The sequence below is a fragment of the Watersipora subatra genome, chromosome 4 (assembly GCF_963576615.1).
Source record: "Watersipora subatra chromosome 4, tzWatSuba1.1, whole genome shotgun sequence".
NCBI lineage: Eukaryota > Metazoa > Bryozoa > Gymnolaemata > Cheilostomatida > Watersiporidae > Watersipora > Watersipora subatra.
Window position 1 is genome coordinate 14,217,042 of NC_088711.1, and position 27,784 is coordinate 14,244,825.

Below are 27,784 nucleotides of genomic sequence, written 5' to 3' on the forward strand. Positions count from 1 at the left end.
TTAGCTCTATCCTTGTTTATACAACCAGAACATGTCATCACAATCTGGCAATCCACACTTACTTGATAGAATGCAAATAAACGATCATAATTTGAAACAGATTACATAGGGGATTGTCTGGAATAAAATCATTAAAGATTACTGGCTATTTTCGCGAAATATGAGTCGAAAGTTTGATCAGAAATGGATTCATCTCGGAATGTGTTAAGACTTGGTGCAAACACTGATGTGGTATTGAAATATTTTACTTTTTTTAACTAGAGATCAATTGACTGTAGAATGGGCGTGTTCTGTACAATATACATATTTTAAAAAATAATATTTTCACAGCATCTGAACATTGTTCACCAGGATTTACACATTTCCTGCCATCATTTCACAACTTTGCAAAACTGTCACGAGTTGTCACACTGCTAGAGACATTCTAAAATGTTTGGAAACTACCATGTCAGGGAGAATTGAAAAGTGTACTCAGATGTAAGAAGACAGTAGGTTTTCTGGTCACGCGTGTAGATGCATAAAGCGTAAAGTTGAAAGGCTGATAAACATTGGAGTATAGCTAATATGTTATATATAACTCTATGAAGTAGTTGTGAAATACAAAAAAGCATTTAACATGTTAATTAGAAAACAACCAAAGACAAGAAGAAAGAACTATTAATTTATTGAGGAACTTAATTGCGTGTTTTGTTGACAAAACTCAATAATACTGATTGCATGAGTGCAAGGAAAATATGTATAACATTTTGTCAAACAAAAAATGGGCAATTGTAATGACAAAAGAGTGGAAGTTTCTTCAAACATTTCTTGCACTGTATGTCAAGGTCGCTGTGTTTCACCCTAGACAGCCACCTTGCCCTGTGTGTCAAGATCACTGTATTTTACCAGAGACAGAGCGCTTGCACTAAATTTCAAGGTCACTGTGTTTTACCAAACACTGGCACCTTGCACTGAATGTCAATGTGATTTACCCAGCAAACCTACTTTGCACACACCGCATGTCAAGGTACATATAGCTGTGTTTCACCATGTGTTTTGCCAAACACAGCTACCTTGCACTATATGTCAAAGTTAGCTGTGTTTTGCCAAAAGCCCAAATGATTAGCAAATAAGTAAAATATTAGTATTATAAAAGAGCAAAGGATCTAAGATTATTTCTCTGTTACAGCAAATACTCAGCGTCCCTGGCTTAATCACAGTCATAGATTTTGTTAATATCATATAATACATAATCACATAATAAAACATAAAATAATATAAATTATACTACAAAAATGCTTGTTTGCAGAGTCAGTTTTCAAATCAATAACCTTTTTCATCTTATACAAAAAAAACTCGGAGATATTTTATACTAAACTGTGTTTAAAGATTTAGTAAGCCTGGTCACTCTAGGGATAAAGTCACCCCAAATTAAAAAAAACTGGTTTCATTAGTTTTATTGCGGGAGCTAATCAGTTTTCTAGATTTCTCCAGAAGCTCATTGTACAAATGGTAATGATTGTCTACCCACGAAGATGTCTTTGCGGTAAGCTCTTCAACAATGTCATCTGCTGATTTGCTCTTAAACTTTTCCTGTTTTGTCTAAAACATGTCACAAGCGACGATGATTTAATGATAAAATAAAACAAGAGATAAGATTGCAGACTCTTACTATGACCAAAGACATTCAGTACCGCTTTAGTATTCTATTGGCGATAATCTAATTTTAAATAGAAATTTGACTAGCCACTATGATTAAATTCATTTTTTGATACAAGGTTATACCCAGCCATACATGTGAGAATACCCCACATTCGCTATTGGTGCTTACACGTTTACATTAGGAGTTTGCTTTAGGATATTTGCTTTAAAATTGATAACTTTGCAAAATAGAATTATAATTAAGAAAAATAATTATCAAACTTGTTGCCCTTGCAAAGATGGAAGAAAGCTATTTTAATTAAATAATTCATATGCACTCTATCTGATCCACCAGGTTGAACTCAAATTCCCACCAACAAGATACAAGTATTTACGGTTAGACAAATGCTAAAAAAAGAATTGAAAACGAAACTTATGAGAATACCTCTATCTACGTGTGGTTTAAGATACAGGTGGTTTAAGATACAGGTGGTTTAAGATACACGTGGTTTAACCCATTCAGGCCTGTTCCCGGTTATTACGGGAAGAGTTGTGTTCTCCTAGGGCCTGTTCCCGGAATCTCCGGGTTAAATTTTGATTCACTCTATTGCTTAGCTGTTTAGGTACATCGGTTTTATTTTTCACCAAACGAAGTTTAAGAGCCTGAGCAACATTTTGATACCAAATATGTGATTGGACAATAGATTTTTAACTAACAAATTACGTGATAGATATTAACTGTTCTGAAAATTTGTTGATCGCCGTTTTGGAAAAAGTTTATTACGACGATGGCAAACTTCTTAAGTTAATCATATGTAGTAATCAGATCGGAGGGAAAAATTGGCAACACAATTAATGTTCAAGAAAAAATTGAGAACTTATTCATGGAAGAAGGTAAGTTTTATGTGGCTATATATAGAATTTTACCGAAAAAAAACGATAGAAAGCCGAAATTTTTGTTGTGAATTTCGAACAAACTATATTCTAACAGTGTAAGATATGGATTTTTTTATGATACACATGATTATAACATTTTCAATCAAATAAAATTTAGATTTTTATCGATTTTTAGAACTCATCACTTGATTATCCTATAACAAATAATAATTTTATGATTTTCTTGTAGAACTACAAGAACTACCAAAGCCAAGAAAATACCGCATCATTTGATTTATAATGAGAGCAAATGTGCATGGGTAGTTGGCATCAAATAACTCTCAATGTCTCGTAATTTTTTTATGAATACATTTTTATATATATATATTTTTATACACATACATGTATAAAATGTTCCTTTTTCATGCATCTTCATTTTTACTGCATTTTTACAGTATATTTTACTGTATTTTTACATATATTTTCTTTGCTGGTGATTGTCTGTTAGCTGGTAACTTATTATGTTGTTTTATGCATAATATATCCATAATAACCTCTGCAATGCATTTCAATATAAATTAGCAAGCTGTTCGATTATGTAATTGATAAAACTGTCAGAGACGTAGGGTTAGTTAGAAGCTTGTAACACCTGTTCTATTACTTGGAATTGAGAAATCATTTTTTTTATTCGCTGCTGATAAAGCTCCCTATCAATCTAACATAGTCCAACAATGTCACTGCCAAAAAACTGCTTGATAGCTGCTTTGAAACATAAAAATTCACTTTAATCAAAAATATTTTTCACGGAAGTATTAGAAATTGTGGTTAGTAGAATTTGTAAAGCTACAGAGATATTTATATCAAATTGTAGCCTGGAATGTTTCCGTTAAGCTGCAAAAAAACAAATCAAGATTATTTTGAAAATTACTGTAGTTATACTCAATTTCATGTAGCTCCATTTTAATTTTAAGGCTACTGAAAAATTAATTAGGCTGGGGGGGCAGTCAACCGCTAACTAATTAGTGCTGAATGGATTAAGGTACATGTGGTTTAAGATACATGGGGTTTAAGATACACGTGGTTTAAGATGCAGGTGATTTAAGATACAGGTGGTTTAAGATACAGGTGGTTTAAGATACAGGTGGTTTAAGATACACGTGGTTTAAGATACAGATGGTTTAAGATACACGTGGTTTAAGATACACGTGGTTTACAGATGGTTTAAGATACATGTGGTTTAAGATACACGTGGTTTAAGATACACGTGTTTCCATATAAAAAGATTTCAGCGAATGTTTGAATTCGCACCCTAATCATTTGTTGGAGTTTTTTAAGTGAAATTGAAGAAACGTGAAAATTATAAAAGAAAAAATTCATAAAAATGATACAAAATATATACTGAGTTACGTCACGCATCCTACTCTCCGAACCTACACTTTAACGAGCCTAGAGTTCCATTCACATGACAGTAGAGTATACTATAACATTTTTTTTGTTGATCATGTGATTTTCAAGTCATTTTTTACATGACATTTACTTTTTAGATAGTTTATATAATGCAGCTGGTTGTATTTTATTTATGAAGGAGTTTCCAGGAGATTAAACTAGATTTAACGTAAGCAGATCTTGCAAAATAATTAACTTCGAGTGTAAAGATTTAACCAGTTTTTATTGCATTCATAATCATTCATCTTTGTGATAAATATACCAGCACATATATGACAGCATAGACTAACCTTGAGCAAGCAAATATCAAGCAGACAATGCTTGAAGTGCAAAGCATTGTGGTAACTTTCTGCTCTCTTCAGACAATATTTTCCAACATAAAAAACACTTTTGGGTTTTTCTTCTGCTTCCTCCTCTACACTGGAGCTCTCATCGTCCTCTGTGTTTACTGTTTCCTCCTTTGGTGGCTGAGCTTCCGTTGCTTTTTCCTTATCAAGGGGTTCATTATCTCCAACATTAGCTTCTACCTTCCTCCGTCTCAATCCAGTTGTTCGGTCCTGTGCCGTTTCATTGATGTCACTAACTTGTGATTCTTCTGTGGTCTCATCTTCTTCATTTCGCTCTTCGGAGCTCTCTTCCCCAATCCCATCTTCCCAACTCTCATCGCTGTCTTCGCCAGCTTCCATCAATGGCTGATTGAGTAAAATATACAAGCGTTTGCATTACCTACCTATCCATAATAAACCAACAATCACAAATGTTTAATTACATATTTTCTATGTTTACGCTTGTCTCCGTATCTAAGATTCCATTAGTTGAAGCAAGACAAAACAAATTATTTTTGATACGCAAGTATATCAACATGAATATTGCTCATCTAGACCACTGCAAGTGATTAAGGTCAAATGTGACAGAGACTCTAACTGAAGTAAATGCTGTGTAGGCGCAAAGCCACAAAATGTGTACAATTAAGGGGAAAAATTTCATTTAAATATTAAACATGCAATGTATAAAACATTTAGCTAATTTGTCAAAACGCGTTAAATTGAAAAATATTATAAAAAGTATTGAGTCACAAAATTAATATCTCAGCTAGTTCTAAATTCATTGAGCTTCCTTCAATTTTCATGGTGACCTCAGTAAAGATCACTTGTAAAATGGCATGAGTGAAACAACCTAGCCTGTCTTGACAAACCGTTGTTTTTGCGGAGTTGTTCCCCTGGCAATCGGTCGAGTAACACAACAGCTTGTCACAAGACGTACTGCACCTGATGCATCAGCTGCACTTATAGGGAGTTGTTCTCTTCCGTCTATTCGGCTTGGCTGCGATGTTGTAGGTCGCTCCATTGGTAATCATAACGAATTTCGCGCAAGTTTATGTAGAAAGAATAAGATTACAACGTTTAACCAGCGACCAGTCTCTGCGGTTAACTTTAGTAGAACTTGAGAACTTAGGCAACAACTGTGACTAAACATGTTGTTATCTGTGCGCTCTGTCAGTTTTATTTCTATTTTTGTATCAGTCAGTTTTGTTTGTTCTTATGGATTTTATTTTCAATTATTTTATTCTTAAATTCTACTAACGTTTACAACAAAGACTGGTCTTGGATTAAACGTTGTGATCTTATTTTTTTCTACATAAATTTTTGCACGAAATCCGTTATGATTACCAATGGAGCGACCGCCATAACATCGCAGCCAAGCCGCATAGACGGAAGAGAACAACTCCCTTTCAGTGCAGCTGATGCATCAGGTGCAGTACGTCTTGTGACAAGCTGTTGTGTTGCTCGCCCGCTCGACGGGGGAACAACTCTGCAAAAACAACAGACTGTTAAGACAGGCTAGAAGCAACCTAGCCATGAGCAATACCCTAGGACACTTATATTTTGCTAGTATTTAGTTTCGTGAGTAGCATACAGAGTAAAATTTCGCAGCAACTTAATTTCGCAGCTCTGATGAGTGCGAAAATATAGTGATGTGAAAATAAATGCAGAGGAACAAACATAATCAGATTCCTCAGGTTCAGTTCACCGATAAAAAAAATTTCAATTTGCGACTAGTTTGTAATTGTAAACCGCAGGTAGAATGGTGTGGGCAAGGTCGATAATGCAATTTGATCGCTTGCTGCCATTGATTTCTTGGACTATCAACAGGCCTGTATTCTCTGGGGCAGCTGGCCGGCTGAGCCGCCCCAACTTTTTTGGAATTTTTTACGGCTAAGTACAGTCCAACTCGGATAACTCGCCCTCGGATAAAATGTAACATTTCATCTCAAACACAAGGTTAACTCGAACGAATTGGTTTGGTCAGTTCCAACGCAATGATAAATTGCTTCAGATAACTCGACCTCAACATCATTTATTCAAAAAGTTATTTGCCCAGCGGCCATGGACACGGTTTTTATCGCTGTAGAATATCACTTCTTTCCAAGCCATAGAGACAAACATCAACTTTTAGTAGTTCTTAGGTGTCATTATTATCATCATCAGCGGCAAAATATTCTTGTTAACGACTTTTATAAAGGTTTGCAAAAGATCAAGTTTTACCAAACACCCGCTTGGCCATGTCCCATCGAAAGCGTAAAAACCTCCGAATGAACTTAAAATAAAATCCGCAAAATTGATCTTTGTGAAAACGCTCAAAAGAAAAAGATGTCTTTTTTCTAAGCGTTTTAACTGCGGTCAAGTTTTGCCTATTTTAATTTAAAAAGTCTCGTCAGTCACACCACCTAAAACAAAACAAATCACACAAAAATGAAAAATGTTGATACTTTCCGATAAAATTTTTTAAAACTTCACACGAGAGGCCCGACTGAGGCCCTACATGAGACTGTGGAGGCCCCCTCCACACCCCAGGTGTTTATAACTAGTCGCCTATCTAGCCACCCCAACTTGCAACCAGTGAATACAGGCCTGACTATCAATGAACAAAGCTATTTAATTTCGCGTTTTCGCTTGTTTGTTATGATAGTTTAGTTTCGCACATGAAATTTTCGCGAGAGGATGACTCCGCGAAAACGCGAAAGTTAGATGAGGCGAATACATAAGTGTCCTAGGGTATGTGTGTTATCGGTAACATTTAAAGCCTATGGTAATAGGTTTTGCTGACCAAGGAGTAGGTGAGCGGTCAGTCGGGGTAGATGAGTGGTCAGTCGGGGTAGATGAGCGGTCAGTCGGGGTAGATGAGCGGTCAATCGGGGTAGATGAGCGGTCAGTCGGAGTAGATGAGCGGTCAGTCGCGGTAGATGAGCGGTCAGTCGCGGTAGATGAGCGGTCAATCGGGGTAGATGAGCGGTCAATCGGGGTAGATGAGCGGTCAGTCGGGGTAGATGAGCGGTCAGTCGGGGTAAATGAGCGGTCAGTCGGGGTAGATGAGCGGTCAGTCGGGGTAGATGAGCAGTCAGTCGGGGTAGATGAGTGGTCAGTCAGGGTAGATGAGTGGTCAGTCGGGGTAGATGAGTGGCCACTCAGGATAGCCACGGTATGATCATTAAATAAAAACAAGTTATATCTATATAAGCATGCAAGTTTGACCCATAATGAAAGGTTTTATGCAACAGGAAAACTCTAAAGACAAGATTACAAACATAAAAAATACTTGCAAAATACCAGTCTTGCAGCGAAGTATTCTATCGACAAACATTGTGCTTAGCTTTTCTTTTTGATACTCCTACAAATCCATATTTGTTAAAACGTATGCAATCAAAGTGGAAAATTTTTACTAGATATTGTAAAGAATGTTATTTTTTAGTTTTAAAACCGCCTTATGTAGGAATAATGATGCTGTGAAAGTACTGTTTTCCAACGAACTCTAAAAACTGTCTAAAAAGTTGCAAATATGATTTGAATACACAATGTGCCTTACACAATATAGAAAATTTGCACAACAAGCAAAAACAATATACCAATTCGATTAGAATACCGAGTGAATTAATCAGATATCATGTCCAAGCATCTTACCATCCCGTTCTCATAAAGATTTGGTGTAGCAAAGACAACTTTGGTCTGGGCAAAATTATTTTAAATTAACGAATAGCATTATAGCTGCCGATTTAGCAGCAAGATTAAAGTATTACAGTCATTTGTAGTTTGAGTTTTAATTTTTATTATGAACCCCATTGATAAAATTGAAATGCAACATAATATGATGGTGATATTAAAAGTTCATATCAAACCCAGTAGCCATGTTTAGCATTATTTTTATAACACAGAATCACAATATCTTTTAATAACAGAGATAGTGCAACTACAAATGCTCACATCTCCAAAGCATTGCTTACAGTTCAAGGAAAAAAGCGATCAGATCATGGCTATGTATTTCCAAAGGTCAGTATGTCAATTGCAGTTACAGAGCTTAAAAAACTGGTATGTCTATGCCCTTTAATCATAAGGTATGCCTTTGATTTTTTCCCAAACCTAAAACCCTACAAGACAAACTCAAGACTATAAACCAGGGGTTCCCAACCTTTTAATTTCAGTTGCCTTTTCATAAGTTTGATTCCCCCCACACTTTTAACTCACATGACTAAAAACAACCGATACAAATTATAATCCCATTTTATTGTACATACCTAATCATATTACAAAATCTTACTAATTTTTATACAGCATGCATACAACACACAACAGTACATGACCTTCGGCATGACGGTGAATTGGTTTATGACTAGGCTAACTTAGTATCCAATCAGAATCTGGGGGGATGTGTTCACATATATCTGGGTTCTGACTAGTAGCTCATTATTAGCAACTAGTGTTATAGATGAAACCAAAATGTTAAATGAGGAAACCCAAACTCAGAGGAGACTGCAAGACATAAATTAATAACTTAACAAATCAGACATCTCTCTGTTCCCCCCTTGTATATTCAAAATTCCCCACTAGGGAGAATTCCTCCGTGGTTGGGAACCCCTGCTATAAACCTTCAATGGTCATTTCAATGTTATTATTATATAACTCAGGGTTATTAAGAATCAACAACTATAAACTATAAATCAATGCAAGTAGAATGCAAGAACACGAGATATCAGATGCAAATAAGTAAAATCTTCTAAAAAACTATGTTGGTAGTGAGAAAAATCGGCCTATTAAAATCCTATAAGAATTATTATACTAAGAGTAGAAATCGAGAGAAGTTATGGTAACCTTGATATCGCATGTCTGTTTAGTTATACCTTCAATGATGTCTTGTCATAGAACAATCCTTCAAGTATCACAGAATATGATGCATATCTGATTTTTCGAGGACATGCCTCACACCGCTGACCTGTCATGTTGCTTATGGAAATACATGTGAACTTAGGACGATTCAGCGCTTCCTGCGATGGAAAGGAAAACACAGGAGTTGTACTCTCAAAAAATGAGACAATATCATGCAAGAACTGCTATAGAAAGGGATGACAACTGCCATTTCAAGTTTACTTATTTTTGAAAATTAAGTTTAGTTGATGTCTGTGTGGTATCTCATGACAATGACAACTACAGGGTGTCTGTAGCTGGTAACTACGACATATCTATTTACATGATATTTTTTGGTCCACATAATCACAAATTAGTCAAGTTACCCATATTCAGCAGCAGATGATATTCTTTAATTTTATATTTAGTTATAATTTGTTTAAATTTTTTCATGTTTTTGTGAAAAAAATTTGCATTTCAATATAATCACAACACAAATTACAACTAAACAAACAACTACAACCTTTATGCTCTATTCGAGTGTCCATCTACAAAGCATGGGTGATCACTTTTGATTTCTAATATTTAGAGAAGAGAGGCAGACACGCTTTAGAACTGAAACATACTTATTAATGTCTCTTATTTGGTTATACGATTGTATTTCGGAAACTCTTAAAGGAGATTATGAGCTAACACACAGAATCTACAACTTCCTGATGATACATTATTTTGATTTCATAGAAATACAATACCGTGTCAATATATTGTCCAACAGCTGCCTAATGATTTGTAGAACATCTCGATCTTGATTACTGAACACTTGCAAGCCTGGCCCAAGATAATCCTGGCCCAAGATAATCCTAACCCAAGATAATCCGGGAAACTGTTTTCCCACTTTATCCTACACCCGAGTAAACTTACGATTTACATATGATAACGAAATCTTGTTTCCTTATTATACGGAATAATTTCCATGTGATCTTTAATCGCTTCGATCATGATCAACAATGATGATTTGTGTACGATAAGTTTCCATCCTAATTCCAAAGTTTCAAATCTACCAGACTACATATTAGTTCTTACGATATCGGCGAACAACTGAAGGCACTTCTAACCAACCGAGAAATGAGAAATGACAAATGGCAGCTGACAGACGATTAGTTTCTGATGACTCATTTGAAATTCTTCATTACAAATAATTCAAATTTGACCAAGCTAAAAAGCTTCATTTCCTCAGCAACAAAAGCTTTACAATAAAAATATTTGTTTCTCTATTCACAAAAAATTATAGATATAATTAGCATATATATACTGCAATATAATAGATTATATATTTTCCTAAATGCAGCTGAAATGAAGAATCCGATGTGAAAGATTAGACAGATATTTCAACTTACGATGAACTCCTCACACCACGCCTGACTCTTTAGATCTCGGGTCAGTGCTTCCAATGGATCAAAAATTTTACTGAAGGCTTTAGCAATGTATCTATCATCCTTGAAATCCTCCGTGCTAAAGTAATCTGGGTCAAGAGCGCCCAGCACCATTGACCTCATTATTTCGAGAAAAGCCTGACAAAAAAATGAAAAATAATTGTGTTTCAGCTAACCAACTGACAAGGAACATATTAACCCTCGGTAAGGTAATCAGATGTTAACAGTTCAGCAGTGAGTAGGTCACAACCTGTACTCAATGTTATCAATATTGTTGTAAGCCTTCTACTGTTAGGTAGAAATGCCACAGCCGTTTTCTTTGGAAATTTTTGCATTCGTTGGTGGATAAGATTAGGTGACTTGCTAATGAACTGTGCGATTCCCTTTTAGCGAACATAAAACGGAGATCTGGCTATCCACGAGCTTGCAGTAAAGCCTTTGTAAAAAACACATGAGTCAGCTAGAGACAAGTTTTTGGAGAACAATGCATCAGAATATTCAGATGGTTTTATTAATGACAATGAATCGTTGGATGAAACGTCTAGCACTGCCAGTTCTGAGGGGGAGGCTATAGTATTGTTTATCAAGTTCTACGAAGAAAGTTGACAATCCTTTTATTAATATATTAAATAATATATTATTGATATTATTAAAGGTTGACTTGCAACAAAATTCACATTCCAGTTATTTGGTATCAAAAGATTCACCATGTCTTACTCCGTAGTGTTGTGGAAATTTGATTAGAAGCTCTTAAAAGCTCAAAAACGAATAGCCGCCGTAGATTGGAATCTCTTTATTTCTCTGACGTAGTCACGAAATTTATTTATTGTCTTGTCACGTGATGTTCTCACGTCAATTGAAAGGCCAATAAGAAGCTCACTATAAAACTTATCGTAGCACTAGTTTATGACAAACACTTCAGGTTTTACCAAAGACCCCGTATCAAATATAGATGCTCGCACCTTTATAGTTTTGTTTCGGTTTGGTCTAATCAGCAAGTCGTAATCTGACCATGTTACCCAATACTTCGCAAATAATTTCTGCAGCACTTTTCGATTACCACAAGTGACCAACAGGCTCGTCATGATTATCAGACAATGATATGTACTCCTTCAAGCTAAGGCTAAAAAATTAAACAAATTTTTATGGTAAGTTATAAGATATTACTGCTAAAAGTGTCAGCATTACAATGACGATAAAATAGACGCGTAATAACAATAGACATGGTTTTATTGAATGCGTGAAGTATATTTGTGAAAATATTTCGACGAATAAGGTTGCATGAAAGTGTAAACAGAATCCATCTACCACAGCTACGTCACATTTGAGCCGTTTTGGAAAGAGAATCCAAACTACGGCGGTCTCGTGTGGCTGCGATTAACTGTTCGTTTTTGAGCATATAAGAGCTTGTAATCACATTTCCACATATTTGCAGCTACAACACAACAGAGTAAAACATGGTGAACCTTTTCATATTAAATAACTGTAAGGTGAATTTTGTTGCAAGTCAACCTTTACATAAATAAGAAAGGTAGCATTACTCCGAGGTGAATGATGTGAACAATGATCTCTTCTTTCTAAAAATAATAGCATATGGCAGAGCGTATACTCATGTTTTCTATTTCTGAATGTTAACACATCTTTATACGAGCCCATCTGTAGTTTTACAGAAACTCTAGCGTTCTTTTACTAACAAAAATACTTTATCTAGTGAGAATCTGTAAATATTTTTATTTAAGAGTCAAGGGCATTCTTAAAGAGAAAATATTAACATATTCAAAAATATCGGTCTTTGTCCTTCAAATGCATCGACTAGCAACAAAAATTTCAGGTTTATCGAATAATGATTGCAGTGTTACATGACATTTGAATTTGAAAAGCTTGTTATCTGTTGTCTGGTGGATCAATTTCCCGTCTATCTTGGGAGATTGTCTCAGCTGTAGGTCGAAAACATATCTGTAGACTGGAAAATCTTTGAAATGAACTCCAGCAAAAATATTTTGACTAGCTCAATTAGCAATCCTCAATGTAAACCTTGAGCTAAGAACACCAAAAGTGTCCTAACTGTGATTTGATATATCTGTAATAAAAATATCTAATATTTTTATCGAAATGTCTCTATCATTATTCCTTTGCAGAATAGACCTTGCTGTCTAGAAAAAAAACGAACAAATGGTTGTAAATTGATGTTGGTGTGCGCTCCCTTAACTTTTTGTAAAACTACCACAACCATGAACCATAAATCGACTCAAAGTGATTAGAAAAAGGAGAAGAGTTGTCGGTACAAACCAATTACGATACAAAACTACAGTAACGGTACAGCCAGTAAACTGAAAAGTTGAGTCTAGTTTTTGCTTTTTTAAAGGTTGACTTGCAACAAAATTCACATTACAGTTATTTGGTATCAAAAGACTAACCATGTGTCACTCTGTTGTGGTGTAGGTGCCAAATATGTGGAAATGTGATTACAAGCTCTTAAAAGCTAAAAAACGAACAGAAAATCGCAGCCACACAAGACTGAGGTAGTTTGGATTCATTTTCCAAAACGGCTAAAATGTGACGTAGTTGTGCGAGATGGTTTCTGTTTACACTTTCATGCAACCTTATTCGTCGAAATATTTTCACAAATATACTTCACGTTTGCAATAAAAACCACGTCTATTGTTATTACGCGTCTATTTTATCGGCATCGTAATGCTGCAACATTGAGCACTGATATCTCAAAACCTACCATAAAAATATGTTTAATTTTCCAAACTTATCTTGAACGATTGCATATCATCCTCTGATAAACATGATGAGCCTTTTGGTCCGCTGTGATGGTCGAAAAATGCTGTAGAAATTGTTCGCGCCATATGGCGGGAATTGTAAGTCACATGATCAGATAATGTTAGTTTCAGTTCGAGTTTGATCTATCGCAAATAGCGGACGCGCTTTCTCGTATCAAACTTGTTAATTTCAATTCGTCATAATGTCTAACGCGCCACATCGTGTTTGTGCAGCTGCCAAGCTGAGAAGCACCTTTTTTCTTGGCCAAGCGCAGAGAAAAGACCAGACCTTCACTGGGCGTGGAGCAACTGGGTGAAGCTGGATGTGACAAACTTTATTTATTCGCCTGCTTACTCTTACCTTTGTTTTCGCCATTTCAAAGACGACATGTTTTTTAACCGATTTGCATACTCCACATGTCACCAAAGCACGTGAATAATTTATTTTATGAACTACTTGTATTAGTACTAGTAACTTGGGTTATTTTCTAGTATTCTCCTAATACTACTGTATTAATCTATATTTAATATTACAATATTAATGTCATTTAATTGTAATATGATATTATTAGTATTTTATTTTTTTAATTACGTGTATTATTCTTATTATAATAACAAAACTAATTCATACTGCATATCTATTTGTAAAACGTAATATATTAATCTATAATTGATAAAATAATGTTATAAGTTTCACGATTAATTTCGCCAAATTTCTTAACCCCACTCACTTATAGATATGTTATATAAAATAGTTATTGTCATTTTCTGGTATCATCATTAATAGCATATTAATAGATGATTATTATTAGTATTAGATGATGAAGAGTTTGTGCCAACCACTGAAGACTGGGAAGAGTTTGAGCGCTATGTTGGCCAGCGTCAAACATTCTCCAATTACATGTAAGATAGAGCTGAACTTAGCCAAACTTGACAAAATATAAAGAATATCCATAGAGTTATTACTCACATTTTTATGTTTACAATATCATGGATTCTGATAAGGTTTTGTAAAACCTGTGTGATGATTGCATGGCTATATATATATTTATTCTTTTTCTGATCAAGCAAATATGATATAATAACAGGAAATGATGTTGTACAAATCTTATTGCAAGTCAACTATTGTGTTGTGATTTCAGACCTGAATCCTTCAAAGAGGATAAAATAATAGTAAGTGTGACAGCACTTCAGCGACTATTTCACTGTCACGCCTGCGCCCTCCCCTGCTCATTCACGATGGTGCGAGAAGGCGGATGGGTAGAGTTCAAGGTTACATGTGCCTCCTGTCACCAATCGTACACTTGGGAAACAACTGCCAGGGTGAACAGAGCTCACGTCATCAACCCCCTGCTGGCAGCTGCATCACTCTTTTCTGGCGGATGCCTTACGCAGAACCTCCGTTTTCTGTCGCTCCTGAACATCGTGATACCAACCCACAGCGTTTGCCTCTACCAACAAAGAGAATACTCACATGGTGTGAGTTTTAATATTTACCCATAAAGTTGGAAAATGTGAGTAAAAGCTTGGCACACTAATTGAATAACGACATTTAGAAACAATTTTTTTCTTGAAATGAAAATATGTCATCCTTCAAGCGAAATATATTATAATTTAAAATTCTGATTCTTCATCATAATATAGCACAAGAAGGGGGAAGAGGATTCTACATTCTCAGACTAATGATAATGATACAAATTAATCTTGTATAATGAAGTTTTACAGTATTTTACAGTGTATTGCTGAGCAGTACACCTTACATAACGAGGGATTGATGGCAGCAATCGATTGGGAGCTTGATTTGGCAGGTGACGGTAGATGCGATAGTCCGGGGCATTGCGCGCTATACAGGGCCTACACTATGATGGATCAGAGCTGCGGTTTAATAGTCAGCAGCCATCTTGTCAAGGTAAAACTTTGACAGTTTTTACTTTACAGCCTGACAAAAACCCAAATTTTTTAGTAGTTATCAGTACATAAACATGAAGTTGCTGATCTAGCTAAATAATTCATTCAAATCATGTGAAAGTAATTGTTGGTCGTAACTTTCTTTACTTTGCAGTCAACGGAGACCACCAGCTCTAACGCCATGGAGCTGGAAGGCTTCAAGCGATGCCAGTCCGATCTAATTTCCCACGGCCTGAGAGTGAGGTCCATTACAACGGATGTTGTTACAAAGGTTGTGTGCATACCGCAAGCTTGTGTTTTGGCTTATGCCGCAAATTAGTGGCGGTGAGCGATGGCCTCTACCTGCCTGCTTGGTGTCTAAGATTCGGGCTCTTTTCCCACCAACGGATGATGAAGAAGAGTTTGCAGACTTGCAAACAACATTTGCGGCATAAGCCAAAACACAAGATTGCGGTATGCACACAACCTTTTCCGAGCATTTGGTGATGGCTCTCCAAATGGGAATAGATTATCTACCAAAACAATTATTGAAAAACAATAATTGCTGATCATTAAAATAATCTCGATCTTTAAATAATAAAATCATAAAACTAATACACTCTCTACTGTAGTAAGTGTACAAGCCAAATATAACAGTTCTTGTGTTCCACGAGTTCAGAATATGTGTGTTCAACCGATACATTAAATGTGTAACACAAGAATTGTAGATAATGCTTGACACATTAGCATAGCTTTGGTGTTGTTGGCATTAAATGAAAATCCAACTCACTATGATATCGCAGGTAATTATTCCACCCCAACTCAAAGGGTGCAGGCGCCACAAGTTCGTCCACACCAGGATGCATACACAGGCATTTATGCTCCCTGCGGTCATGGAGACGATGCGCAAACTCAGCATCATAGCAGCACAAACATTCAGTAAGAGATGGCATGTCTTGACAGCGCTTGCAGACACACCCCTCTGTAGCCGGTGGTATTAGCTCCTAAGAAATGAACAGATATGTCTATGCACCCATAGCTAATACATCAGGTCGATGTTATCCAACAGTATATCAGTGCAGCACTAGATTTAAATATTAAAATTGTTAATGTTGTCATTCGAGAAAAATCTGTAATTATTTTTTCGCAATATGGAGCGATAACCATCATCATTAAAATCATATATATATATAATATTCGTTCCATCACTCTCTAGTTAAAACTATTACTACTAGCTAGCTTGGCAAATAAGAGCTGGCTAGTGGCGGTGCTTACTTGCTGGGAGGTTTGATTCTGTTGAGGATCTTCTTCAGATAGAGCGTCAGGCTCGAAACGCCAGGGTCTGAACTCTTCAGAATGTGACATTTTTTATGATCGCAACTCAGACATGTACACGTACGTTGAATTGTCGGACGGAATGGCCAAGCTGAAACTGTAAAGTAGCGAGCATCTATATTTGATACGGGGTCTTAGGTAAAACCCAAAGTGTTTGTCATAAACTATTGCTACGATAAGTTTTATATTGAGCTTTTTATTGGCCTTTCAATTCACGCGAGAACATCACGTGACAAGACAATAACCAAAATCCGTGGATACGTCATCGAAATCAAGATATTCCAATCTACGGCGGCTTTTCGTTTTTGAGCTTTTAAGAGCTTGTAATCACATTTCCACATATTTGGCACCTACAACACAACAGAGTAAGACATGGCGAATCTTTTGATACCAAAAAACTGTAATGTGAATATTTTATTGCAAGTCAACCTTTAAGGATCAAAGTGGAGAGTTTGGAAAGATCTTGAAACAGACTAGGTGATTTACATTTACATTACATTTGTATTTGGTAGTAAAATTCCTATACGAAACATTCGTGGAACAGATTATTTACGCTGTATGTAGCAGTGTCTACTGTATCTGTAATAAAAGCATCTAAGTTGAAGTCGGTAAGAAAATATGCTTCATACAAAGTCATTAGCAGACCCAGTTCCTTAGTGCTTTCTGTTTTGCTTCAGAGAAGTTGATTTAATATCTCATAACTTCTGGAGTTTCCCTACCACTGTTCATAGGATAAACAGACACCAATTAGAGAGAAAAACTTTCCTGCGCAAACATGCTTCATAAGTCAGGGTTGTGCAAAAACTGCAATCCATTTCATAACTCTAAAAATATCTAAATTAGGTGATGAGCAGAAAGAATCTACACATAAAAGTATTCTAACCTTTGAGTCATCTATCAATTGAAGCTCTGTGGCACTGTGTTCTCCTGTGAAGCGAAATTCTCGCATGTCTGAGCTGTCATCATCGACTATAGTGTTCGAGTCTGATGAGTGACTTACAGAGTCAACATTGGAGTTGTCTACCTCATCACTCTCCCCCTGACAGTTGCAGGACAATGTATAGTTAACTGGAGTGTATGACGTATATAACGATGCTAACAGAGTAGGCTGCTAAAGAGACTATGATGGAATGTTCACCGACTACCAACCTCGGAAGCTGAAGGTAACTTCACTCTTTTTCTGAAACTTTTCTTTTTTCGTCTGATCCGTTTCCTTCGACTGAAACCATATAGACGCATACAGCTTACATAGTAGTATGTTTGAATAATAATATAAATACCTATCCAATTTTACAGATGTTTGCAATGCATCATAAAATAAACAACGCAACAACTACAAGATTTTATTACAGCTGAAATCCATTTGGATCAAATGACACACAAATATGCATTTGGACATACATATTTGCGAATATAAGATCAATGTAAATCAAATTGGGTATTTGTGAGCAAATGATAGCTACTATCTGATAGCTAGAATACGGCCAAAAAAGAGCCACTCTATGTAATAAAGGAAACAATAATATACAGTAGCGTCAAGATGCAAGCAAAGCAAACTAAAAAGCAACTCTAGTGCAAAGTTACACACATTTTGTGTTTCCACCAAATAAGTTATTGCGGCGGCAGTTTTATGATTTGTGAAAAATTTTGGGTAATTATTGAGTGTTGAATAAATGCTCATGGTAAAGGAGTAAGTCCTATGCATTATTCTAGGAGCTATCTTAACACTTTACACCTGGTCTTTAGCATATGTGTCTTCATCACACACAAATATATCAAAGCAAATCTGTCCTTTATATATTTGTGTGTGACTAGGGTAATTCTATTTTAAAGTTACAGTACTTAGACTCCGTAAAATGATTCCCACAGTGAGAGCCTAAGACACAGATTAGTTTAATATTTATGTACAATTCGTTAAGAAGTCAACCAGTCATACTAGCTACAGTAATTTTCTTCATAAAATGTGTCTTACAATAATACAACATTCGCAGATAAAATAGTACAGGTTTATCAGCCTATAGTGTAATGGCTCTAACAAGTGACCTCCACACTTCATTATTCCTAATTACTATAGTAAATTAGCAACTCTGGTATTCACTTTCCTTCTACCTCCCCAATCTTTTGACACATTCTCGAACCAGTGCATAACAACTTAACTGAGGATTAATTCGATGTACCGTAAACAGGGGTTACCTTGAACGCTGGGGTAACTTTGAACGCTTTTTGAAGTTTTGTTAGATTTATGTAATACAGTAGAATTACATCATGTCACAACATAAATATTGAATTCAAATATCATATTTTGATCTATGGATGGATGTTCTGCATAATAATTATAGAAAAAAATATATTGGTGCTCAATTTTGAAAACCTTTTTGAAAGACTTTTTGGCAGCCATATTGGAGCAGACAAAATTCACGCATCACAAAGGTAAGCTAAATTTAATTACAAATCTAAAACCTAAATGAGCTAAAACAGTTCTACAGCTGATATATTCTATTTTATGTTCTTCACCCATATTAAAAGCAGCAATTATAATGATTACACTTTGGACCAGACCAAAATTGATCAATAACCCCAATAGAGAGCCTACACGGGGTTACTTTGAACGCTGTTCAAAGTACCCCCATGTGTGTATTTGTAGCCCAGAAATACTAGTATTTTATTTGGTGATAGCTGAACATTGTATAAAGTTATTAAAATTTACCCTAGATTGATGTCAAGAACTTATTTGGTCATTTGCTTCTCATTTACAGTGTTCTGAAACAATCATTACCATGATGCGAACTTACAAGAGAGCGCCAGATGCTCGGAAATACAGACAGTTTGATGCCGAAACTCTCAAGAAAGCTTTAGAGTCCATGACAAACGGATCAATGTCTTTAAGAGCTGTAAGCAAGCATTATGGGATATCACTGGGGACTTTGTCTCATAAATCACGCCAAAAACACCCAAAATCTCCAAGGGCTCAACTTGTTTTTACCATCCAGGAAGAGCAAGCATTCACCAATCATATTATTAAAGTCAGAATGGGGTTTCCCATTTGATATGATGGACATCAGAGTACTTGTGCGTACATATCTCACTGTTACCAGAAGGATCGTCAGATGATTCCAGGGCAACTTCCGTCAACTGACTGGGTAAAGTCATTCATCACAAGGCACAAAGACAAACTTTGCACAAGAACATGCCATAACATCAAACGTTCCAGAGCTAGAGTGAGTGCAGAAAAAGTCAGGCAATGTTTTAACAACTTGGAGAGTACTCTCAGAGGAACTGGATTCCCTCCCCCTTCCAACATCTTCAATTATGACGAAACCAATTTGAGCGATGATCCAGGGGTGAAAAAATGTGTTAAACATTGAGGGGTGTGAAACATGCAGAGAGAGTGAAAGACAGCTCCAAAACCAGCATTTCTCTTATGTACTGTGGAGATGCTAATGGGAACCTCCAGCCACCCATGTAGTCTACAAGGCCAAAGAGCTGTGGACAACTTATTATTTAGGACGATGGGGCCCATGAACGGGCCATAAACCTACTCGCCATTGATTGAATGAATTGCATTACACATTGTGTTTGTTTCCAGGTAATAATAATAATGAAATAAAATGTTTTAATAACTTTTCACTCTAGTGTTTTGCATTAGTTTGAACAATTTCTAGATCTATTCAAAGTAGCCCCGCGCCAGGGGCTACTTTGGACACACGATTTATCTCACCTTTCTTAACAAGCAAAGATTGTTGAATGTTGCTGATCAACTTAATGGCTTTTACCAACCACAGCCCCAATACTGGGGACAAATGATTGTGTGGGGCTTGCAGTACTTGCATGGTAGCTGCGGTTGAAGTGCAAAATTGTTCAAAGTAGCCCCGGTTTACGGTACATACTATTATTATGAAGTATTATGAACATGTATTATGAGGTCACCCGTTATCATGATACTAGGCAAAAATATCCATACTCTAAACAGTGATATTTTGGTGATTTGTTAACCAAGCTATGGAGCTGGAGATATGGCTTACCAAAACTGTCAGATGTTGAGATTGCAATGATCCAGTCTACCATCAAAATGATGGTGCACTTATTAGACTGAGTACAGTACCTACTGTAATAATTTTTGTTGCTTTCATTTTTTTAGCCGCACATGCTGCTGCTTATATGCACCAAAAGTGTCCGCCATAGAACTCATTTGCCACTCCTTACGATTACCTAATCAGCGCTCTATGTCAATCTCCTTATTCCATTTCTTCAACAATAAAAAAAACAGATCCATTTGTACCAAGTTCATTTATCTCTTCCGGTCTTGTTCACCTATAAACTTGTTAGGAGAGGAACACTAATTGCTTAACCGGCTAATTCATCAGCACAAGCACTATCCCAACAAGAAAAAATAAAAGGCAACCAAAGATACTAAGGCTCAAATATTCTAGTTACCTCTAGTCCAAAACAACACCCTGTCAGTGGAGATTCAGTCAATTTAGAAAGAATTGTCAACATTTGACATTTGCAATTTTCCTAATACAATTTTTCCAACTCAATTATGGAATATTTGTTAGACTATAAATAGAACATTTGGTGACTTAACCCTTTCGTAAGCCGGGCGACATTAATGTCGCCGGTAGTTTTGAGCATAGCGACATTTGTGTCGTTTGGGAAATCCCAATAGCCGTTTTTTGTCAGACGTTCTGTTATTGGTTATTTTTTGCTTAGTTCATGGAAATATTCTTTTAGCTTTATATTAGTAAACATAATCTTATTGGGTTCGCTGTAATAGTTCTTTTGAAACTTGAACCTAACAAAAGAACAAAGTTTCTATGGTTACCACTACGTCGAACAACTACCGCCGAAACATCTTCTATCGCGATCTACTACTACGCCTACAACTACGATGGAAACGAAAAATGGCAAGTTAACCGAAAAGGCCACGTCGAAAAATTGCTACTAGAGCCAACTACGAGGAAGATATTGCTGATTATGTGGTTGAAACTGATGAATCTGGTTCCAGTAGAAGCGATATTGATGCCAATGATTTCGATGTAGAGTCAGAAACCGGTAGTGATAGTGATGAATCTGAAGGTGCCGATGGTTATGATCTAACTACTAGTAGTTCTACAAGATGGGTGAGAATGAATGATCTAGATGCTGACTCAGTCACTCTGAATAATTTTACTGCAACAAGTGGGCCTGTTTTTAATCCTGTTGAAGACACTGAACCTGTACAGTATTTTGACAAGTTTTTTGCCCCTCTTACTGAAGGTGGACAGTTTCTGTGGGAGCTCATAGTACATGAAACAAATCGATATTACCAGTATTATTTGTCACAGAACCACGCAATCAAAGGAAATAGTAAAGTCAAGTTATGGAAAGACATTGATGTAAAAACTATGCGGGCTTTTATTGGCATACTATTGAAAATGACCCTTGTGCGTAAGCATTCATTCCAGAATTACGACATGGTGCAACGACTGTGGGGTGGGGTTGTGCAAAGGTGACTGCTTCAAGAAATATCACATGTAGTGACTTCTATCTGTGTGAGTTACATGTATTTTAAATTTCATGCAGTTATTCCTGTAAATAAAAAAAGTTATGACGTTTTATGTATCCTTATGTACTAATTGCTAGTCGTTCTGCAAATATATTCACTCTGTACACAAAGGTTTAATTAATATACTTCCGAAAGGGTTAACCTGCTGACTGGTGTCACAGACTTTTCTTCTGACTCACTTCTGTCAGAGTGAATAACAACTCGCCGTGGATGCTTGCGATGTACAGGTGCGCCATCATCCTCACTTTGTTTCTTCAACCAAATTATAATGAATATAACAAGAGAGGATAGAAAGATTTGGTAAAAGAACTTACATGGTGACCATCAAAATGCTTAAAATCATAGGCCTACCTGTTTATCGTCTAGTGAACCATTCATCTCTTCAATGAATTCCCTATCAGATTCCTACTAAATAGATTGTTTGTCTTAATAAAAGAACACTAGAATTTGCAACAAAATGCAGATGGGCTGATATAAATATGAGCAAATAGCTAACATTCAGAGACTGAAAACATGAATGGACACTCTTCTATATATTAATCCTTTTAGAAAGAAGAGGTCATTTTTTGACTTTTTTTATTTATATTTAATTTAGAATAAACACTTATAAACCTCATATTCCCTTGCGCTGTGAGGCTAGACTCCAGTGACCACATCTCATACCATTCACCTCAGGAAAATGATACCTTTTTTATTTAATAATATCAATGTATAATTTAATATATTAATAAAGGAATTGTCAACTTTCAGGTAGAACTTGATAAACAATACTAGCCTCCCCCTCAGAACTGGCAGTGCTAGACGTTTCATCCAACGATTCATTGTCATTAATAAAACCATCTGAATTTTCTGATGCATTGTTCTCCAGAAACCTGTCTCTAGCTGACTCATATGTGTCTTTTACAAAGGCTTTACTGCTAGCTCGTGGATAGCCAGAGCTCCGTTTTATGATCGCTAAAAATGAATCACACCTTTCAGTAGTAAGTCATCTAATCCAATCAGCTAACAAATGCAAAATGTTCCAAAAAAATGGCTATTGAATTTCTACCTAGACTTTGCTGAATTACAAATATACATGCAGCTTTGGTTGTATGAATAGCGAATAGCCAAAAGAGATTGCTTTGAAGCCAATAAAAGGTAGCTACTAAACTTTGTCTCTTAAAATTGATGGTCCACATTTTCAAATACATAAGGGTTAAGGGTCGACGCAAAGAGTCCAGCATTTGAAGCAGTTGGAAATGAGTCAGAATAGTTCATTCGAAGAATTAAAAAGTGGCAGAAATTTCACTACGATTACCCATAACCAGGGAAGAGTATAGTTCATATTGGAAAAAGTTTGTTTCCTGTTACAACGGTAAAATACTGAGAGTTGGTTTGTGTGAGCCGATGAATAGTAACTTTAAGATCTTGAGATTAGATTTTACTGAAGGTGCGTCAATTTTTCAGGTTCCCTAATAATAGGGAAATGTATAGTTCAGTATAATCTAATCTCAAGATTTTAAAATTACTATTCTCAATATTTTACCGTTGTAACAAGAAACAAACTTTTTTCAATATGAACTATACTCTTCCCATAACCAGAGGGCTTAAGAACATGTGACATGATTCTTATTTAGCTGTTTTTAGCAGTGTTTTATTTTGAACATTTTTGGAACTAGTTAATTGCTAGTTTTCCAAATTCCATAAAATTTCTTTAAACCATAACTGCCACGTACAACTTTTATCGTATTTGCTAGGTAAATCAGACACGCTGATTCCGATTTTGTACTCAAAATAAAGATTGGTCCACCAACCTTCGAAGTCATTAAGGCTTTTTTAAAGCGTTTTAATATCCATATCGAAAACACCACAATCGGCATTACAAGCTCCGCCCATAAATATGTGACGAAACCTAGCTTTCTCAGGAACGGAAGTTAGGGATGTTTAGTCCGACTTAGAATAATAGAGATGGGTGTCTTAAAACCCATTATTATCTAAATCCAGCCTGTAAAATAATCTCAGTCTTTTATGAAAGGTATATAAACTATTTAAAATTGCTCGTAACTTGTTACATGATGTTTAAATAGGCTGAACGCCAAGAAAAATGAGCTCAAAAGGCGCGGTTTTATCACAAGCTAGCGTTGTTATCGCGCTTTTTTAAATATGCAATGTTAAATAGCTTATCTACCTTTCAGAAAAGACAGATGATTTTTATGGCTGAATTTAAATAATAATGGATTTTAAAACACCCATCTCTATTATTCTAAATCGGTCTAAACATCCCCACTTAACTTCCTCCGTTCCTAAAAAGCTAGGTTACGTCACGCAATTATGGGCGGAAATTGTTGTGCCGATCGTGTTGTTTTCGGGACCGATATTAAAACGCTGTGAAAAAGCCTTCAATACTCTGAACGTTAGTGGACCAATCTTTATTTTGAGTACAAAATCGGAATCAGCGTGTCTGATTTACCTAGTAAATACAATAAAAGTTGTACGTGACAGTTATGGTTTGAGAAATTTTCCAAAATCTGAGAGAATTACACAACCTGTAAATTATAACATTAAAAGATGTCATAAATAGATAGATGCCATAGATGTGAGCAACAAGCTGACGAAAAAACATGTATTTCTTAACACGTATTTCATGCAGTTCAAATTTTCACACGCGCTTGGAATTGATAAAGGCTACAACTAAATTGTCAACTATTAGTGCGCAAAAAAACCTGATAAGTCTCAAATTACTAATTAGTAACTAGTCAGTCTTCGAGTTTAAGAAGCGACACAGCCTTCAAAATTTTAGCAAAAGTAACAAATATATTTTAAGTGAATTATGTTTTACTTTTATATGCTGGTTTTAGATATATTTTGAAAAACTTCAGGACGGGCAACTGAAATTCTGCCAACAAGCTTTAATTTTGAGCTACAAAAGCTAGGTAAGATAAATATTTAATAAATTGTATAAGAATAGAGCAGGTCAAAAAGATTGCAGTATTTTATAGTTAGATGAAGGCCTGATGCACTCAATTTTGTAGCACTTACAACGAAACAGCTGAAAGCAGAATAAACAAGTTAACATTTAGAAACCTGTCCCGAAATAATTTTGGGAACTGTTTTCCTTCCTGATCCTACACCGGAGTAAACTCGGCTGCTTTATTTTTCCGCACTTCTGGTTTATGATTATAATTTTGTGCCTAATACGTTTTCAGTCTAATTCCAAAGTTTCAAGACGATTGAACGATTAGTTCTTGAGATAACACTGCAATGCCGAAGGCGCTTCGAACTGATCGAGAAATGAAACATGGCTTCGTACAGACCACTAGTTTCTAATGACACACCGATCAAAATATTTGGGAACGAAAAGGATCAAAAATAAACAAAGCTAAAAAGCTTCTCCTCATCAACAAGAATTTTACACTAAAACTACTTGTTTTTTCTATTCATAACAAATATACACATTCTATCAGACTCAGTGTACTGCAATCATTGTTTCTTCAGTTATCTCTAAAACATCACTTCTTTGGAAGAGTCAAGAGTGTGAAAAAAAACTATTTACTCGATTTGATTTCTGTTTTTTTTATTGGCTTTTTCAAGCTTGGAGCTTTAATATAATATTCAGTTAAAATGGAATTGGGCTATTCAAAGTGCCTTCACAGTAGATTGAAAGTTGTTATTACATCCTAAGATCAGGGGATCCCCTTGCGTGATTGCCAAGATTCGGCTTGAAAGTGTTCATGAGAAAGTATTAAAAAACTTACAATGGCATTACATACAATGTCAGAAAAATGCATAAGTATTCACGCAAGATAGCCTTTACAACAAAATACAAACTATTGTATTCTCCTACCAAGAGAAAAGCTATTTTCAGTGGAGGAATCTGAAGAGCTACATATTGAAGCTCTTCTCTTCGCTCTTGGAGGTTGTGTACCTTCCTCGTCTGAGTTTATGCTTTTCCTTATTGATGGTCGTTTTACATTTACATGTATCTCATCACTTGAGCTGTCAGACATTTTGGGGCACAACTCTATAGAATGATTGACAAAATAATCTTAGAAAGCTGCCATATCTATACAAATTAAAATATGTTCAAGTGCAAAGGGCGTTATGCGTTTTATTTAACTTATAAATCTATTTTTCAACCAATAACAAAGTCTATTCACTCTCACATGACTAATATGTCATGAAAAACATACACATAAAAAACTCTGGCAGAAAGAAATACAGTGTATGTAAATAAACATATTAAATAACAGTTTGTAGATCTGCCATACTACAATGTGACTTATCCCAATTTTAGCATACAATTCAGCTAACAGCTGGCCACAATATTGCAGTTATACTAAAGTATTACTCAAATTGAGATGTCACTATACAAAAGAACTGGCAACTGCTTTGCTGCTTGTTTTACCATTATATTGTTTACTTGCTACTGCGCTATTATTACTTTTTGTTCAAAAATAGTATATGCATTAGTCATTGATACAACCGTTCTTGTTTCTTAGAATATGCATCCAGCGTTCAAATACCCCTGTAGTTGATAATCATAAAACTTAAAGGAACATCCATTAACACTTGATAATTGATATGATACTCCTGTGATTAGTTACATCCTGTGGCTAGAACTGACTAGGCCCTTTTATTCCCACTCAACAGAAGATTGTATCAACATGACAACTTTATTGAAACAGGCAAGACAAATCATTGCCTGATATACAAATCAATTGTGCTACTTTCCATCCGTTACATAGTCTATAAGATTTTAAAAAACACATTGTTGAGGGGTGTGAAATGTGTATAAACAATCTCGTCCAACTACTTATTTCTACCACAATATATTGAAGATAAAAAGTGTGTAGTTAAGCTGGCAAGTTAATCAGAGTACAAAAGAAAAAATCCAAAGATGAGTGACGCATATTGGCGATTATCGGATTAGCGAATATCCAATGTCTCAGACGAGACATATTCATCTGTTGTTTGTTGATGTGTTTTTATATGAATAAGAATATGCACTATTTGCTTCAACAGTTTGCATAAAAATAAATTCTAAGACCTTGAGAGATGTTGGCTCAAACACCAGATACAAGTACGAGTAAGCAGCTCGCAACTTTTTTGTCCATGCAACGTTACCTACCGTATATGGTACAGTATTTACATATGAATTTGGCCAATCGGGACTTCCCGCGATTTTGCTATGGTCAGAGCCTTATAGCTTCACTGTAGCCTGGGCATGGCTCTATTGGGGTTGAGGGATAAAGAGAGCTCGCTTTCTTTCCCCCATTCCCAGGCTAGCTTCACTGAGTCCCGCGATTAACGGAAGCGTATATGAAAGCTCACTCGTTTCCAAACAAACATGCCACGCCTACTATTTTATATCTACTACCTATATAAACGGTAATCGTTGTCTGTCTGTTTATCCGCTTTATAGAGCGGTCTTTCCTTTTATTGTCGTACCAAATTCGGTCGTATGATGCAAACTGAATTAATATGAGTAGTGACAGTAAATAAATTATAGAGCGGTCTTTCTCTTTCCATTCGGTCGTACGAAGCCAACTGAAGAATTAATATGAATAGTAAATATCGTAATTTCGGACTATTACTCTATTAACCGCTACTTTTGGCTGACGATTTGAGCCACGCGGCTTATATAAAGGTGCGGCGATTCTGTTGTCTTTCTTTCACCGCTAGAGCGCATTAGCCGAAATCTCCGGTTAGCACGCTTTT

At 35.9% G+C, this 27,784-nt stretch overlaps 1 protein-coding gene across 1 annotated transcript; it reads right to left on the reverse strand.

Moving 5' to 3' along the window:
- Positions 1 to 727: 727 nt before the first annotated feature.
- LOC137394597 (dentin matrix acidic phosphoprotein 1-like) lies at positions 728 to 27,171 on the reverse strand. The gene is made up of 11 exons (XM_068081331.1): positions 27,114 to 27,171; positions 25,911 to 26,087; positions 22,863 to 23,041; positions 22,439 to 22,492; positions 22,230 to 22,339; positions 17,692 to 17,761; positions 17,426 to 17,581; positions 10,517 to 10,690; positions 9,116 to 9,259; positions 4,233 to 4,634; positions 728 to 1,581 (listed from the first exon to the last, which is right to left on the reverse strand). The coding sequence occupies exons 2-11, from the start codon at positions 26,071 to 26,073 to the stop codon at positions 1,411 to 1,413; spliced, it is 1,623 nt and encodes a 540-aa protein (XP_067937432.1). The 5' UTR covers positions 26,074 to 26,087; positions 27,114 to 27,171; the 3' UTR covers positions 728 to 1,410.
- Between the last annotated feature and the right edge of the window lie 613 nt (positions 27,172 to 27,784).

Bases quoted from the DNA above. Each gene is read 5' to 3' on its own strand.
- LOC137394597 (XM_068081331.1), bottom strand. From the start codon at position 26,073: ATGTCTGACAGCTCAAGTGATGAGATACATGTAAATGTAAAACGACCA. The intron at 23,042-25,910 runs GTAGGAGAATAC...ATTCATTTTTAG, and splicing joins TGAAAATAGCTTTTCTCTTG to CGATCATAAAACGGAGCTCT. The intron at 9,260-10,516 runs GTAAGTTGAAAT...TTTCCATCGCAG, and splicing joins CGTGGTGTGAGGAGTTCATC to GAAGCGCTGAATCGTCCTAA.